This window comes from Papaver somniferum, chromosome 4, assembly GCF_003573695.1.
Source record: "Papaver somniferum cultivar HN1 chromosome 4, ASM357369v1, whole genome shotgun sequence".
Taxonomy (NCBI): domain Eukaryota; kingdom Viridiplantae; phylum Streptophyta; class Magnoliopsida; order Ranunculales; family Papaveraceae; genus Papaver; species Papaver somniferum.
In genome coordinates, this window is record NC_039361.1 from 59,955,178 (window position 1) to 59,974,445 (window position 19,268).

Genomic DNA, 19,268 nt, shown 5'->3' on the forward strand with positions numbered 1-19,268 from the left:
TTATAGAATCACTACCGATGAAGCGAAGGAATTTACAGCGGAGAAACAATATTTTGGAATTTAACATACTATCTTCCGAGACATGAAATTAATTTCAATATTTGTCTTGAGTAATATATAAAAATTAGTAGAGTTCACACGATTTAATTGGTGGAAACCGAAAACCCTGATAACCCGTTTTCATTTTGTTTATTGTTAAAATTATTATTATTTCATTTTGTTCCGGCCTTTTGAAAATCGTTAAAACATTACTTATTTGATTATTTAGTTTTGGTATTAGTTAGCAGAGTATTTCACACTCCTCGTGGGAATGACCTGTACTTGCCATTGTCTACTAGTTAGACGCTGTGCACTTGCAGTATTTTATTGTAGGTTTCCCAACCTATCAATTATCATCTTCAATTCGAACGGCAAAAATATCATTTGTCCATCCCTGACATCTCAATCAAATCTTCGCTGAATCTACTGGTGAATCGCTGGTAAAAAAAAATCTTCTTATCGATCAGACCCATCTCTCACTAACGAACCCATCTAGAGTTTTTCACGTAAAACCGACTGGTTGTTGCTTCTTCTTTTTTATTGGGAGTAATTTGGGACGGAGATATTTTCTCACGTATAACCAAACCCTGTGAATTAAAAAAACACTCTACAAATATATTTTCTCACTGGGTAGTTATCTTCATCTAAAAGTCATTTATCTTGATCTTCTAAATTCATTTTTTTCCTAGATTTATTTTCTCAATTCTACCCGGATCTTGATTTTGTTAAGATTCGGGTATATTAGTTTAGTTTTCTTTTATGTTTTGAATAAATAAGAGTGCATTATAGCAATGATAAACATATTTATATTATATCTTTTAATTTTCATCAGTATGGCAAGTGTATGCCATTACGATTTCTCATACCTCCTGGAGGGCCTTCGATTTGGTTTAATCTTTCATCCAACCAGTTACGACCGTGACGATCAGAAATTACAGAATTCGATGTGGATTTGGGCATATTACTTCTTTTATGGAAGCATCATATCTTTCCAGAGAGTATCCAACAAAATGGTGATAAACCATTAGAAGATTTCAATTACACTATCGTTACATATATTTGGTGCAGAATTTTTTTTTCGATTTTTTTCGGGTCAAAATTATTGGACTAATCATGTAATTCGATTTATGGATATAATTGAATATTATGTAATTATATCTAATTATCAATAAAACTTGGGGCTTTCATGCTCCTTATTCCTTCAAAAAAAAAAATTATGAAGTGATGGTGGCTTTGGTTTAATTTACTAAAACAGACAAGGATATTTCGGTAACTTCGTCTAACACGTGTAAATTTTTGCCACGTGTATATTCTTGCTGGCTCAACTAACTGGAAATTGGATGGAAAAAGTAACGACGGAGTAAACACTAATTCAATCTATTTAGGGAAAAAACGCTAATTAGCAATCTTAGCAATCAAAATAGCCCTAATTAAAACAAAAAATCAGAGGCTTTAAACAGGAAAGAATATTTATAGGATTCTAGGAGTAGGTGAATGAGTGAATTATTCATCTTTTTGGTCCATAAATAACAAAAACTAGTCCCCCTCAACAACTTCAGACTCCACCTTCTCTCATACAAACATAACAATGGCTTCTCTCCAACTCAACTTAAAACCCTTCAAAACTCCAACCCCCTTTAAACACACTTCTTCTTCTACTCCAAAATGGGGGAAAATTCAGTGTTCTGCAACTTCCACAAAAAAGAAAAGTTATAACATTACTCTGCTTCCTGGTGATGGCATTGGTCCTGAGGTTGTCTCTGTTGCCAAACAAGTTCTTAACTTAACAGCCTCTCTTGAAGGTAAATAACCCAAACGTTTTTAAAGTTTGTTCTTGGAAAGTTTGCATTTTGTGCTGTTAGTAATAGTAGATTTTAGGGTTTTTGCATTTAGGATTCTATTTCATTTTGTATTGAATTTTTGATTGTTTAGGTATTGAATTCAAGTATCAAGAGATGCCTGTTGGTGGAGCTGCATTGGATTTAACTGGTGTTCCATTACCTGAAGAAACCCTTTCAGTTGCTAAACAATCTGATGCCATTCTTCTTGGAGCTATTGGTGGGTACAAATGGGATGCTAATGAGAAACATTTGAAGCCGGAAACTGGGTTGCTTCAGCTTAGGGAAGGTCTTGGAGTATTTGCCAATTTGAGACCAGCTACTGTTTTGCCACAGGTAATGAAGTTATTTACCCATTTGGTTGGCTAGAGTTATTTACACATAACCGGCCTAAGAGACCCGATTCATTATTGTTTTAGCAATGTTGATATAAGATTAAGATATGATTGTAACTTTTCTTTTCTCTGTTCCCAGTTAATTGATTCTTCCACTTTAAAAAGAGAAGTGGCTCAAGGGGTTGACCTAATGGTTGTAAGGGAGCTTACTGGAGGTTAGGGTTCATAGTCACTGCCTTGATAGAGTGAGAATAAATAGTATTGATTTTCATACTTGCTGGTTTGGTACTTGATATTCCTTCTTTTGATTAGGTATTTATTTTGGAAAACCACGAGGTTTTGGTAAAAATGAAAATGGCGACGAGATTGGTTTTAACACCGAGGTGTATGCTACATATGAGGTAATGTAACTTCTGTCTCTCACCATCTTGACAGATTAGAATATATATGGAATTTGTGGCCGCACTCTGACACTTAATGGTATTATGTTATGATGCAATCTTTTTGTGTTCCCATTTTGATCCTATGTTACTTAGTATATTGCCGTGCTCGGTTGAAATGGCCTGCAGGAGTTAGATGAAGCTAATTACACAACAAAAGAGACTGAAATGAATCGGTTGATATGACGCTTTCAAAATTATCTGAGCATCTATGATAGATACATATTGGTGTAGTTTATTTCCGGTAGGAATCTTTCGTTTGATCTGTAGAACCACCAAAAACTCGGCAGTCCAGTGAGGCTGCTGAAAGTTCTCAAAATGGGTGTAAGACACTAGCAGCCCATTGCTTGGACTAGAAAAAGTTAGATATAAGAGGTTGTATCTGTACTGTTTAGCATAAGATACAGATGAACCTGTAAATTGAACTGATGTATAGATGTAGAGTGAAAAATTTACTGTATGTTACTCTTCGAAATTGAGAACTTTAGCCCCAAGTAACCAAAAGCTAATAAGTAATAATCATCCATAATTTGACTTAACTCTGAATTAGGACCCATCATGAGAGGCTCAGTTAGAAATGCACGTGGTCCAAAACTAGGGGAAGTTTGAAGCTCTCTCTCTCTCTCTCCTCAAATATATATGATTATGATAGGAAAGAGTTTTGGATTCCGTAGTATAGTGTTTCACGGAGTGTCTGTAACCACAACTTATTACACGTCCAAGGTTAGACATTTGATTTACCCTAATTTTTAGCAGATTAAGTATTAGTATATCTCCTTTACCTTGCATGCCCACATCAAGGCAACACAAAGAAGTTAGATTTATTTCTTTTGCAGCCTTAGAACATGCAAATTTGGAATTTTAGTTGTTCCATTGTGTTGCTGACTTCATATTATCAGATACCTTGTGTATCTTCTGGTTACAGTTTCGTTATTTTTCCATCAATACCTTTTCGCTTATCCATGTGAGAAATGTTATTCAGATAGACCGTATTGCTCGTGTTGCTTTTGAGACTGCTCGGAAACGTAGGGGCAAACTATGTTCCGTGGACAAAGCAAATGTACTAGAGGTACCTCTTCATTACTTGAGATACTCTTGTTTGTTCTTTTTTTTTTGTTTTAATTGAATTTGAATATGATGAAGTTCAATTGTGGAAAGGTATTAAAGCCTAAACATTTTAAACATTGTGATGTTATGCATATGCTTAGTTGCAGAGTAGGTATCAACATGCTATAGGGAATTAGTTTTAAAGTAATATCTTAACAAACTCATAGTGCTTGTGGCATCCAATTCCAGGGTAGCTCATTCTTTGCCATTCCAGAACATAATAATGTAATTCTTTTATCATCCTCTAAATTTTTTAGGCATCGATCTTATGGAGAAAAAGAGTCACAATGATGGCCTCAGAATACCCCGATGTCGAGCTCACTCACATGTATGTTGACAATGCAGCTATGCAACTTATTCGTGATCCGAAGCAGGTGCGTTTTGTCTCTACTGCGTAGTCCGAATGACTTTCTGCTTATTACTTTGGTAGTATACATCTAAGGATTGCAGCATTCATCATGAATAACCTTGCAATTGCTTTTGCCTTTGATTCGAGTACAGTTGATTCATCTAAGAGAGTGTTAGTTAAATCAACTGTTTTGGGGGATGGCAATTTGTTTTCTGCTTACATGATCTGTATCTCTCTATTTTCTTGCTCTTTTACTATAGGTTTTACTCATTTCTGAAATTTTGCATGGCGCAGTTCGATACTATTGTGACAAACAACATCTTTGGCGATATTCTGTCTGATGAGGCTTCAATGCTTACTGGAAGTATAGGGATGCTTCCATCGGCTTCAATTGGTGACTCGGTATTTTAAAAACATAGATCTCGTGACAACTTTTTTGTATATTGGTTTTGGAACTGGAAAAGACACCCAAGCCCCTATAATATTTTTCCTCTAAAATAATGTATGCAGTATCTATAGGTTTCTATAACTGTTTTCTTTTCTTCCTTCCTATTTTTTCCTGTAGGGGCCAGGACTGTATGAACCTATCCATGGTTCTGCTCCCGATATTGCTGGGCAGGTAAAGATTAAAACACAATAATTTCTTCCACGCAATTTTGAAAGCTTCTGTCCAATCCAACAGTAACTGATATTTCTGCAAGCTAATACTTACTTGGTTGACGATGAATTCCCTTTTTATTTTCTAGAATGATAAGCTTGACAACAGTTTCAGACACCTTCTATTGTTTTTGTTGCTTACTTTATGTCAGTGTAAAGTGTGACTTAGTTATTTAGACCTTAGTTCTTCTTTCCTCTTCGCAGGACAAGGCAAATCCATTAGCTACAGTGCTGAGTGTTGCGATGCTTTTAAAATATGGATTACAAGAAGAAGCTGCTGCAAAAAGAATTGAGAATGCAGTATTGGAGACTCTGGATAAAGGGTTTCGAACGGGTGATTTATTCTCAACGGGAATGGTATGCATCCTACCTTAAATGGAACAATATGTTAGGATTATGTTAACAAGTAGAATAAATTAGAAGAATAAAACAATTTCTGGATGATTATAATTGAAAGTCGTGATTTCTCTGAAAGAAACTTATTGATGTCAGTCAGAAGTAGCTGGTTATATGATCGTGATAATCCTCCAAATGACTAAAAGGATTCCGTCAGGAGAATCTAGCTGAATCCTCCAGATTACTAATAGGAAAGGAAAGAGCTTTTTCTTTTTCATTGAGAAGCAATAGGAATAACTTACTCCCAAGATATATGTGACAGTTAGCAAACCAAATAATTTGTGGTGGCTTGTAGATTACTGCAGAGAAACCTATAACCTTATTAAGGCATGTTGAAAGGCAGGACCACTAATCAGATCATCTCCAATTGTCGCCCCTGTGCTGAAGTAGGAAAGCTTTTGCTAGTTAGTTTGGACCTATTATGTGCTTGTTAGCATCTGACACTGATTTAGTGGCTCTTACTTTTTCATAAATTCATAATAGTTAATAGATGATGCTTTTAGTTGCTTTCACATACTTGACCGCAAATGAAGAGTCATAATGTTACTCTATCCCCTTGCTGAAAGATTCTCTGGTAGTTAAGAACATAAAACTGCCTGACACACTATCTACAAGCCATACAAATCCTTCAGGAGTAACAACTATATGAGCAAATAGTCAATGTGATGATGATGTATATAATAGGTTGGATTGATGTAATAATCTTAATATTGGGATTATCGATCCTAGTCTCTGGACATACTAGAACTTTCTGGCTGAACCGTGTTTAATCTGATGTATCTATTACATTAGAGTATAGAATTTGTGAATAATAAATGATGTGGGAAGTTTTGCATCTTTGCATGACAAATGCTAGTTGAAGTTCATGTATCTTTATGATTTGATAAAGCAATAAAGTTTTTCATTTTTTCTTTCTCCTCAGAGATTGGTGGGGTGCAAGGAGATGGGTGAAGAAGTGTTGAAGTCGATTGATTCTCAGCGACTCGCTGCAGTTTAGTCATTGAAGAAAATATAAGAATACTAGTTTTCATTTTTGTAGATTGGTGCCAGTTTACTGTGGGTGTATCAGTATCTTCCTCTTGGAACTGCCAAACAGTCTCAAGAGCAAAAAGTTTATATGTTGTCAGGACTTTTATTTATTTTTTGACAAGAAAAGGGCAATTTTTATAAAGATATGTCACAAAATAGGTGACCTGAGCAATTCAAGTTACATGGATGATGGATGTACTTACCACAACATCCCAAATATATATTATAGTTGATAAAGTTTAAACCAGAAAAAATATCAGAATTAAGAGCCCAATTGGACAACATGCACTTAACGGCAGTTATCAAAAAAAAATTATTTTTTGGTTTTTTTAATACGAAAATGGATTGTATTGATGAATTTAATGAGCAGTTTTATCTGTTTGAATATATTCCTCAACTTCTACTAGGAAGGAATTGAATCAATCTGATTTGCCTAATAAATTAGTAGAATGTTTTTCAGCTACATGGGCTGCATTATTAACTACTCTTTTAACAAAAGAGCAAGACCATGAATCAAATTGCATAAGTAAATGAACACAGTCCTCCATTGACTGCTCGTACAACGTTGTTACAGTCACCTTCACATTGAATTTTGTTGAGTCCCAAGTCTCTGGCCCATCTGTTACCTTCCAGTAACACCATTGCTTCAGCCTGTTCTGCATCTACAACAGTTGTGGAGATGCATCTAACTCCATAGCAGACACCTGCAAAACCACGCCAAATCAGTCCAATGCCTGACTTTCTCGAATCTTTAAAAAATGCAGCATCGAAGTTAATCTTAAAACATCCTAGGACTTTTCCAAGACAGAGACCCATGTATTGCATTATGTATAACAAGTTATTGAGCAGTTTAAAGATTTAACCAATTATTAAACTCCATGTTTATTTTCCTTGCAATATCTGATACATTAACCTGCACATTATCAAAAACCAAGGAGCATCTTGCCTTCCAGATTAACCACAAGCCTGTAGAAATCTTATATGTATTGACATTCAGATTAGCAGGATTATGAGTATTTGATAAGAAAGTATTTACAAGCCAATCATGAAGAACAATATTATCCAAATAAGTAGCTAAATCAGTGACTCTCCAGATTTCTTTAGTAACACTACGATCACTAAGAAGATGTTGTATAGACTCAGCAGAGTTATCACAGAGAGGACAAATACTAGGACAAGTAGAGACATAGTTACTAATTTTGTTCCTAGAAGGAAGACAGTTCTGGATACATTTACATAAGAAGTGCAAGATCCTTGGGGAAGATCTTTTTTTCCAAAAACTTTTCCAATTCCAGTTATTTTGAATACTGGTACTGGTAGAACTCTGTATGATTTTGTAGGTTGACTTAACTGTAAAACTGCCATCATGAGTATGCTTCCATCTCAATCTATCTCTGTCATTATATGGAATTCTAATTCTAGTGATCCTATTAACAGTGTTACTATCAAACAAACTAGTGATAATGTTCACATCCCATTGATTAGTATCATGATCAATTAGTTGACTAACTTTTTCCATATTAGCAGATACAAAGGTATTATCCATCTCCTATTTCCCAGCAGACATTGCTTTTAATAATCTCCAGTCCTTATTGTATTCCTTTCCAAATCCAAGAACCTGAACTATTGGATATATCAGTTAGTGGGTCTCTACCAAAGAAGTATTTACTTTCCAACAGCTGAACCCAGAGAGCATCTGGAGAATGTAACATCCTCCAAGCTAATTTAGCTAGAAGAGCTTGATTCATTATAACTGCTTGTTTAATGCCTAGACCTCCTATATTTAGATTGAGCCACTTTTTTTCATTTTCTGAAGTACATACCTTTTTTCCCTTGCTTTTTATTCCACCAAAATCTCATATGTATAGAGTCAAGCTTGTCAGTCATCTTTTTTGGCATTGGGAACACAACCATCTGGTGAGAAGCAATAGTACCTAACACATATTGGATGAGGATAGTTCTTTCTGGCTGATTCAGAAATTGAGAATTCCAGTTAGCTAGTCTGCCATAAGTGTGGTCAACAAGACTAGAGAAAGATTCCATCTTGTTTCGCTGAAGAAGAAGTGGGACACCTAGATATTTATCATTTAAAGCTAATCTTTTAATTTTTAGAATATTAGCAATATCATTCTTAACATGATTGGGTATCTTGGAGCTAAAAGATAATCCAGACTTGTCCAGAATGGAGACTGAATTGTTCTATAATAGTGCGGAGTTTCCTAGCTTCCTTAGTGTTTGCTTTTGAGAATAGCAGACAATCATCTGCAAAAAATAAATGTGATACAAAAGGAGAATTCTTGTTAGCTTTCATTCCATATATATCACCATTATTTTCTGCATTCATAAGGGCTCTAGAGGGTGACAAGGGGTCTCCTTGTCTAAAACTCCTTTGAGGAAAAAAAAGTATTACCAGGAGAGCCATTTAACAAGATAGAAGTGCTGACAGTTGAAAGGCATTGGATTATCATGCTGCAACAATCATCACATAATCCTAACTTGGCAAGAATATTAAGCAAGAAACTCCATTCAATTCTGTCAAATGTTTTGACATATCCATCTTAATTTCCATCCAACCTTTTTCAGCTCTGCAATGCTTCATAGAATCAATTAACTCATGAGCAATCACAATATTATCAGTAATAAGTCTGCCAGAAATAAAAGCTGATTGAAAAGGTGTTATAATCCTATCTAGAAATTCTTTTAACCCATAATCAATTAACTTTGAAATGATTTTATATGCAACATTATATAGACTAATGGGTCTAAAATCTGCAGCATTTTTGGGATTATTGGTCTTAGGAATTAGGCTGATAAAATTGTGATTTAATTGTTTGAGCATGTGTTTACTTCTAAAGAAAGATTGCATCATCCTAACAGTGTCTTAACCAATAGTAGGCCACATTTCTTTATAGAGTCCAGGGGGAATCCATCAGGTCCTGGTGTTGTCTAAGGTTGCATGTTAAAGACAATAGATTTAACTTCCTCGGGACTAGGTATTCTAGTTATCCTATTGTTATCCTCAGCAGAGATACAAGGCACAATGTAATCTAAGTAAGAACTGGCATTAGGTGGCATTGAGGTTCTGCTCATTTTGGAAAAATGATTCTTCAAATTAGCAGCAATGTCATCTCTTTCAGTTAGCCAGATACCCATATCATTATGAATGGTTTCAATCTGAGTTCTCTTCCTTCTAAAATTGGTTTTATTATGAAAGTAAGCAGTATTTCTTTCACCAAATTTAAAATCTTCTTCTTTACTTGTTTGTCTCCAAAAGTCTTCTTCAACATCATACCAATGTTTAAGCTTAGATTGCACATCCACAACAAGAGAAGAGTTAGGAGCATGATTAGCATATAAAAGATTATGAAGAGTAGTTTCAAACTTATTAATATGAGTAGTTATATTACAAAAAACAGAATAGTTCCAGATTTTTAACTCATGCTTAGCAGTGGACAGAGACTTAGTGTTTCTATATACTGGAGAACCCATACCATATTTCGTCCAACTGTTCACAATAAGATCTTTGCAGGAAGGGTCCCTAAACCAAGCCCTATTGAATCTAGCAGGTTTGAAGAATTTGGACTCATTTGGCAGTAGTTAAGAGAATGGGGCAATGGTCACTGGCCATAGGGACTAAATGATAAACAACAACACTGTGAAAATTATGTTTCCAATCTATATTGGTAGCACATCTATCTAATCTTTCTGAGATTAATTCTTCACCTTGTCTTCTGTTAGACCATGTAAATGGGTTCCCAATAAAATACATGTTATGTAGATTACAAGATGACAGAATATTATTAGATCTATCCAACTCATATTGAGTTACAATGTTACCTCCTTCTTTTTCATCCTGATTAAGAATAAAGTTTAAGTCTCCTATCACTTCCCATGACAATTTGAGCTGATTATAGACAGTATTGAGGTAACCCCATTGAGAGTCTCTAATATTCTCTTCTAGAGCTCCATAAACAAAAGACAACAAGGAGTCTTTAGTTCTAGCATCAATATTGATAACACAATTTATAGTATTATACTGGCAGTCCACAATTTTCATGTCAATACCATCCTTCCATAAAAGACACAAACCTCCTGAGAGACCTATAGGATCATGAAAGAAAACATTATGGTATTTTAAGGAAGATATGAATTGTTTCATTTTATTAACCCTATTTTTGGTTTCTGACTGAAAAATTATATCAGGATTTTGTGCTCTCACCAGGTCTTTTAAATGTAATCTAGTATACTTGTTACCAAAACCACAGACAATCCAAGATAAAATTTGCATTTTTCTAGATTTAGAAAGATTAAATATTTTAAACTTAAGAATAAAAAGAGATGAAAAACCGCAAATGCAGAAAAACCCCGGGACCTAGTTCAGATTTGAACACCACATTGTATTAAGCCGCTACAGACACTAGCCTACTACAAGTTAACTTCAGATCGAAATGTGGTTGATACCTAACCAAGTCTCAGACCGATTAAGGTATAGTCGCGTTCCTTACGCCTCTGAATCCCAACAGGACTCTACGCACTTGATTCCCTTAGCTGATCTCACCCACAACTAAGAGTTGCTACGACCCAAAGTCGAAGACTTTATAAACAAATTTGTATCTGACAGAAAAGTATATTCTGATAGATAAATCTGTCTCCCGCAGAAATACCTATGAAGTTTTTGTTTCGTCTTTTGATAAATCAAGGTGATCAGGAACCAATTGATAATCCGGTCTTATATTCCAGAAGAACAGCCTAGAAATATCAATCACCTCAAAATAACTTAACTATATGGTAGTAGAACAAGTTATTGTGGAATCACAAAGAATGAGACGAAGAGCTTTGTGATTACTTTTTATATCTTACCCATCGGAGATAAATCTCGAGCCAATATTAAATAAGATAGTACTCAATACGATAGAACAAGTAAGATTAGAACACGTAACTACAGAGAAAATAGTTGGGTCTGGCTTCAGAATCCCGATGAAGTCTTTAAGTCGTTAACCTATAATGATTTTAGGAAAAGCCTAGGTTAAAGGAGAATTGACTCTAGTACGCAACTAGTATCACATGTAACCCGTTATAGGGGAGGCATGGTTTATTAGAGGGGCGGCATTCTAATAGGACAAAAAGGGTCATTACATGATCATTCAAGGTGTCCCTTATATAAAAAACTGGAAATGACAAATTAACCATCATAATTGATAACCTAGTTTAGTGATGATAATCAAGTTTAATATTAATGATTAATTTCACTTATATTAACTCAAAATCAAAACAAAATCAGATTTTAGAGTTTAAAAAAAATGGAGATGGTAGAGAAGTTTTAAAACAAAGTGAAGGTCAATCTCAATCAATTGAAGAAATTAACAAACAAAGTGAAAACCCAATGCCTGAAAATGACCAAGTATACTTCTAAATTAGTCCCAACTAGCTTTTTGTTGCTCAAATACGTAAAAAAATTCAATTTCTTACATTTTCAGAGCTAATTACGGTTGGCATTTTGCTTGTAACCAACTGTAATTCATAGTTACGGTTCATAAAAGATGAACTATCAACCGTAACTGGTTAAATTTGGGGAAAACCCAATTGTAAAACCATTTACGGTTGGTAACTAAATGCTCGATACGAATCGTAACTCAGTTACGGTTGGTAACCAAATGCTGGATACCAACCGTAACTGAGTTACGGTTGGTAAATAAAAATGGTTACCAATCGTAACTGAAAAAAATTCTCAGATATAAGAACATACAGTTGGTAATTGAACTATTACCAACCGTAACAACATCAAATTCTCCAGTTACGGTTCGTAATAGAGTTAAAATCAACCGTAACTCACATAAACCCAGAAATTTGAATTTGAATTTTCACCTAAAACCCTAATTTCTGATAGAAATTAAACTTAAATAGAACAAAATAAACTAAACCTTAACTGGGTTTTTCATAACATACCTCATATAAGTCATTAGACTTGATTAATTTTCGAATCGCTGATTAATCGAAGACGACGAAATTTTAAATTTTAATGGAGGTTACGGTTGATGGGAGGAGAAGAGAAGAAGAAAAAAAACAGATTTTCAATTTAGGTTTGATTTAGGTTAAACTATGGGGAGGGTAATCTAGACAATTTACAAAACCATTTGGACACCTCCTAACCAACTAGAGGGACACTATTATCACACTGCCGCCCCTCTAATAAACCATGCCGCCCCTATAACAAGATACTATCACATAGAAGATGTGGGGATTAGGTTTTCCAGTTGTTAGAGTTCTCCCTTATATAGTCTTCGAATCCGGGTTTGATAGCTTAGAAACAAAGCAATAAATATCTCCGCTAGATGAAAACCTAATTTAAGATTCAAGCTAAGTTTGCTTAAAACTAAAGCAATATCTCTCCACCGTTAGATGGTCTTAGCTTGTTACACAAAAATGAAATATACCTTCATTTAGATATGGGTAACTGTACGTAAACATGTATATTGAGTTGGCTCAATAACAATTAACCGAAGTTAGCCATATCGACACTTTTTTATTAACCATATTCACCTAACAATTCTAGATCAAATGAATCTAATTGTGTTACTCATAGAGTTGTTCAATTATTTATAATCTCATAGAAGTATACAAGATACAGTAAAAACAAAATTGGATTTGATTCATGATTGTACAAAGTACTTATTCAATAATCAATTCATGAACATTAAGCCACGGTTTGCAAAGATTTCATTCCTTCATTTATAAATTTATTTGTTCATGAGTATGGAATCATACTTATCCAATTTTATAACTTAAGCCAACTTAGTTTGCAAATGGGTGCGCAAACTTAAGTTCCGGACTTTGGTCTTGTCCGAAAGTTCGCAATCCGGTATGCATACTATCGTTCCGGACCTAACTCAGGTAGAACCGTTCGCATACTGGTACACATACTTGGTTCCCGGACTTTAACAGTTAAAACTGTTCGCATACTGATATACAAACTTGGCTTCCGGACCTGAATCATACCACAATAGTTTGCATACTGGTCTGCATACTGTGTTATATCCAGACAATGGTTAATTGTTCTAAACTCTCATTTCAATCATTAAAACATCCTTAGATGACGACAATAGCTGTCTCACACAAACTATTAGCTTATAAGTAATTTTCAAGTGATCGGATGAGCAGTACGAAACATTCCGAGTCTACATCAAATGACTGTCTCACAGAAGTCATGTAAGATGTTTCAAGGCAATTTTCACATGATCATCTTTTGACTCATTATTTGGTTTTCAACCAATAAATTGTTTCCAAATAAACTCGTCAAGAATAATGATGAACATAGCTAAAACAAAATGCTTTTTAACACATATTTCAAGGAAGATATAAGTGAGTTAAACTCAGCTCGAAATATCAAATGTATATAACGTAAAAGTATATATAGATATACGACTTAGTCTCAATAGAAGATATATTAGAATAGAATTCCGAGTGATCGATAAGTTTTAGTCTCCACATACCTTCTGTTGATGAAGTTCCACAAGTTCCCTTGAGTAGTTCTTCGTCTTCATTCGATGAACGTCGTGGAGTCTAAAGCTCAACTACACTTATTATCTTAATCCGAGACATAGCTATAAGTAGACTAGAAATCAAGACTTATAGTTTTGATCATCTAAACTTGACAAACAAGCTTGATATAGCAACGCTTGCGAGTTCGCCCGAGCAGTGCTCTAACACTTCAAAACCATGGTCCATGGATATAGTTAACGGTATTATCAGAAGGTATCCACTTGGTTTTTGTTGGATCTTGAAGGTTGTGAGCCAACAGACATGACTCATCTTGACATCCTGTAGAACTATCAGATTCATAATCAGACATGATTTTTGATATGATCTTCTTCTTCCTTTCTGTAGTGATTCCTTGAAAATCCTCAACTCTTTGAGCTTTCTCCTTATTTGCCTTTGTAATATTGCGAGTTATTGGAGGCATGCTCGAGGATTTAAATAAGAATTAATCAGGGTTTCACAATATAATCAAGAGAAAGTTTCTCTTAAGAAGAGACAACCCTCGGATCGAAAATGCAAAAGAATTTCCGAAAAATATATTAAGAATATATTTTGTTTCCTGTGTCCGAAATTATCAAGCTGGAAGGTTTATCAAAATTCAATTTTTTTTAAATTAAACCTAATTATGGAAGATCATTATAACATGAACAATATTTAAACATAATGGATTCGCAGCTTATCAAAAATGTCACAGATTTTTTTGATACATACACAAAACATGTGCTCTCGTTTTATGTGCTTCCTCATCCCAATAGTTATGAGCACAAACTTGGATGATGGGGCAAATTCTCCATACAACTAGGTTGCACCAGAGTAAGCCTTATCGTGCTTACAACGAGTATCAGAAACATAGTTGATGTTTCTCTTTGGAAGTTTCTGCCCAAAGTGTTTTGTCCCCAGAAGATGATCCTTTCTTGATCTAAAGGTATGATCATGAGGAGAAACCGTACTGATGTGAGAATTTTCAGATATGTATATATCTCTCTTTATTATGTCAATGAGATTTTCATAAGATTTTCTCATTCTAAGGATTTATTATGCACATCAGTTTGATCATGTGAAACAGTTATTGGAAATCTTCCCTAATTGTTTCTTTTGGCAGAGATTGTTTCCTTCCCTTTCTTCTGAAATTGTACTTCATGAAAACGGAAACTGTTTCGCCATGAGTGACGAGGAACCTTTTTCCATAAGTGATTACAACTCTTTCTTCTGATTCTTTTGAGTTGATTTTATCGGTTTGGGGAATACTCTGTCTTTCTATTAGGGAATGATCTTTCAGTTTTTTAAGACAAGAAACTTCTTTTAACACTTTTACCACAGTATTTTGAAGAAGTATAAGTTTCTTATCAAGTGACTGAAAATTGTATTCCTTAAGATCTTTTTCACGGAATCGGTTCAAAGTTCCCTTTGGACAAGATTTCGTTGGATCATCAGTAGTTGTAGAAGATGGTTCTTCATTCTATTCTGACCAATGTAGTCAATATCGGCCGTATCGGTCGATATATAGGGGATATTTAGGATATCGGCCTTGGAGCGGTAGGATAAGCATTGTATCGGCGATACGATATCTTGGCGATAATATCGTCCAATGTAGTCAATATCGGCCGTATCGGCCGATATATCGGGGATATTTCAAGATATTCTTGATGGAACTTTGGATGATTTGCAAGATATTCTTGGTGAAGAAAGTAGACCAGTTGGTAATATAGGTACATGTAGCTCTCGAAGTAAGTCTACTTACCCAACCGACTCTAAGTATGATGGATATGATACTGATCAATTGATGTTAGAAACTGATTATGGACTACTTGATGGAGCTAATGGAGTTACTGAAGATGATGATATCTATAGTGGCTCGTATGATTTTGAATAAGATTGTAATATCCTTGTTTGATTACCATTTTAGGTAGTAAACTTTAAAGTTGTTGAAGTTACTCTTTTGTTTCTAGTTTGAATTTTGTACTTGTTTCATTACCATTTTAGGCAGTAAACTTTAAAGTTGTTGAAGTTACTCTCCTATTTCTAGTTTGATCTTGTTTATTTATCATTTTAGGTAGTAAACTTTAAAGTTATTGAAGTTACTCTTGTGTTTTTGATAAAATTAATGGTAGCTATAAAATTATAGTCTCTAAATTTGGAACCCATATTATACCGATATTTGAACGATAATATCCCCGATATAAAGTCGTATCAGTGTATCGGTCCTGGCCGAGATAAAACGATATCCGATATTAACTACATTGGTTCTGACTTGATGCATTTAGACAAACTACCATCATCATGATCTGTTTCAGGTGTGATCAAACTGTCTTGTTATCACAATCTGTAAAAGTCGAGCAAGGACTTTTGTTTTCCTCATCATAAGAAATTATAACAGAATCACTAGTCAGATTCATAGGATAAATCTCTTGTTCTTGAGTAAGCGATTTACCAAGAGCTTCTACTTTGACAGTAAAATCCATATTCTCTTTGGCTAGAATATTTAGTTGAATGTATTTTTCTCTGATCTACTGCTTAAGAAGATTAGATTTTGTCTTTTAATATTAACATCCTTGTAGACAAAGACCTTATAGGCTTTAGGAGTTTTACCAACTCTTTATCAGTATCTTCTTTTCTATCAGAGATAGACTTAGATGTACTCTTAATTTTTGTAACTACTGGATCATGAGTTAACGAAGGAGTAACATCTTCAACTTTTGAGTATTCGTACTCTTGCATAACGTTAACTAAATCTTATTATAGGTTGGATCACACCAAACACAGATTGTTAGATCTTTTCGTGTTTGCATGCTCTGATACCAATTGAAAGTCGAGGGTATCCAAATACACCACAATATTTTTGTTTTTCAACCTATAAGTACTCTTACCGAAAGTGATCGTATATGGACATAGTCGAGACAATACAACTAATCAGTATTCACATTTCGTGTGATTGTTTATGGATACAAGATCGAGATAATATGATTATCAAAGTGTGATACTTGATAATAGGTTCGGACTTAACCGAACTCTATAGGATCACTATCAAGTACGTCGGAGTTAACGTTTGTGTATTTTACTTTTAATTATAATAAACAATTATAATTGCGAAAATAGAAAAGTAAAAGACACATCAAGATTTTGTTGACGAGGAAAACTGCAAGTGCAGAAAAACCCTGGGACCTAGTCCAGAATCGAATAATCTCATAATTAAGCCGTTATACAAAATCTACACCAACTTCGTATAGTTGAGACCAAGCAAAAACCCCTAGTTCACTTAGTTTCCTCAATATCCTTGCGCTTCCGACTTCGAAGGTCACGCACTGATACAATTCCTTTGGATTGTATTCCAAACAGTAAAGGAACAACAAATCTGTTTGGTAACAACTCTATTGATTCTTTCAAGATAAAGATATCTCAAGTCATACGCAAAGGCTCTTCCGTTTAATCTAATAAACTCCTTTTCCTGGTGAGATAAATCTATCCAATAAATACAAAAGTAGTTAAGTTTAGATTCACAATCAATCAATATAGATCTCAACGAGAAGCTATAAAGTGAAGCCGATCTCACGCAACTAATCAACGAATAAATCCGATTCTAGTTGGATCCCATCCGGTCAAGGTTTGTGCACACACAAAGATATGAGAACTAATAAAAAATCTTCTTCGTCTTCAAATCTTCTTTAATCTTCAATAATAACCTGCACAACACCATTTGAATCTCTTGTGATCAATCACACACAGTACGGAGTCTGTTAACAATGGATTATCACGAGATGTATTTAGATCTACAATCAGTTCTAAATATCTCGTCGATACTTTGATCTAGTTTGAGAGAATCTTGTATCAGAAGAGAAGATCCTCAAGAATAAACAAACTAGATGCAATCAAAGTTTCAACAACTGTTAGTCAATCAAATCAATCGAAAACTAATATCACTGCAATTATCTAGTTTCCCAACAACGGTACTCGTAGAGCTTCTTGATCCCACAGAAGTCTTTAAACGAGCGGTCGTAAGGTTTTCCTAATTCCAATAAATGCTTGTACAAAATTTCCGAAACCTCTCAATAGAAAATCTCCAATTAGTAAATGCACATTACTAATTTTTATTCTCTAGAGATATGCATTTAATTGCTGATAATTAAAGAATATAAAACCAAAAACCTTAATTAAAAGATTCTCAATTTATTTCGGCACATGGTCTCCTTGAGTACTAAGGAATATCTTTGAACAATAAATGATAAGAGTTAATGTACGTGTTCAAAGTATGTTGACATCTCTTCACTGTAAATCCTTATTCATATTTACATGGATTTACATTATTCGAATCAGTTATACCACACTTCCAAACAAGTTTAGAATTGGTTCACCTGTATTCCTAGATAACTATGTGATTTATTAAATATCAAAATACATACATGGGTTCAATCGATTCTACCAATCACTAGGATCGGTTATACCTCAATATGGAAATTGAAAAAGCGGGGGTCTAACAACCACACCCAATATTTCGTTCGGCAATCTGAATAGACAAACTCCAATATACTTTCAAGTGAATCAACTAGACAGTCAGACTCAATCTAGAGAAAAGTATATCAGAGAGCTTATATCTCTGTTTCACATATCGATCATACCATCTTATGGTGATTACTTAGGATCGGTTACACCAATTAATAAAAACTAGTTAGACCAAATCATAAGTCATGCATTGTGATTAGTTTTACCAAGATACATAACATAGTTACAACCGGTTCTACCATCTCACACATATTGGAAATCCAAAGATTTGCAACGAACATCCGTACCAATAAGCCTAATAATTTCCCTTTCGATTCATAAAATAATTTGACGAATGTAAAACATTTTTTCCCATGATGCAATCTTCACCATAACCCACTCACATAATCATACTAGTATATACAAGATTATGTCGGTGTCAGATCTACGAAGTTCAAAAGATAAGCGTTATACTTCGTACTCTAATTCCCTAATGTCATGATTATACAAATATGACCATATCACATCACTAGAGTATATGTACGGTATATACAGCTTCACAATTATGTTTTCAATATAGCACGACTTGAAAGATACGTTAGGAATGAAAAAGTTCAAGTCAATATTTCTAACCTCAAGTGGAAGGATGATGTCGTCGTTGTAGTTCGTTACTTCTTCACATTCTTCAGGTCTTCGGAGTAATACTTGTATGTCTCAACATTCCTAGACTTCCTAGTCTAACCTAAACGAAGTTGACTCTAGTATATAATCAAGCGGCTTTACATGAGTTTCGACACACTAAAATATGACAACCAAACTTGACATACCAACGCTTGGTGAGTTCAACCGAGCTTTGCTCTAACAAATCATTGATTGATGTCCTCAATACCAAGCATCATGAACCCTCCGTTCTCATGCGTTGACCGGTTACAAGGAGTTTGGAAATGATGAAGAATTCTTCGCTAACCTTATTTTTTAGTTTACTTCCTGGTAAGAACTTGTTCTTCTTGTTTAAGGAGGAAAAACTAGAGTATGAAATAGTTTATTAATGTTTTTCTTTTTGCAT

General features: G+C 34.5%; 1 protein-coding gene across 1 annotated transcript; it reads left to right on the forward strand.

The window, feature by feature from the left end:
- The first annotated feature begins 1,495 nt into the window (after nucleotides 1-1,495).
- On the forward strand, nucleotides 1,496-6,429 carry LOC113275641 (3-isopropylmalate dehydrogenase, chloroplastic-like). Its single transcript, XM_026525178.1, has 10 exons — nucleotides 1,496-1,841; nucleotides 1,972-2,213; nucleotides 2,352-2,427; nucleotides 2,525-2,613; nucleotides 3,635-3,721; nucleotides 4,017-4,133; nucleotides 4,403-4,510; nucleotides 4,674-4,727; nucleotides 4,970-5,122; nucleotides 6,084-6,429. The coding sequence occupies exons 1-10, from the start codon at nucleotides 1,628-1,630 to the stop codon at nucleotides 6,156-6,158; spliced, it is 1,215 nt and encodes a 404-aa protein (XP_026380963.1). The 5' UTR covers nucleotides 1,496-1,627; the 3' UTR covers nucleotides 6,159-6,429.
- The last annotated feature ends 12,839 nt before the right edge of the window (nucleotides 6,430-19,268 follow it).

Bases quoted from the DNA above. Each gene is read 5' to 3' on its own strand.
- LOC113275641 (XM_026525178.1), top strand. From the start codon at position 1,628: ATGGCTTCTCTCCAACTCAACTTAAAACCCTTCAAAACTCCAACCCCC. The intron at 1,842-1,971 runs GTAAATAACCCA...TTGATTGTTTAG, and splicing joins CTTAACAGCCTCTCTTGAAG to GTATTGAATTCAAGTATCAA. The intron at 4,511-4,673 runs GTATTTTAAAAA...TTTTTCCTGTAG, and splicing joins CGGCTTCAATTGGTGACTCG to GGGCCAGGACTGTATGAACC.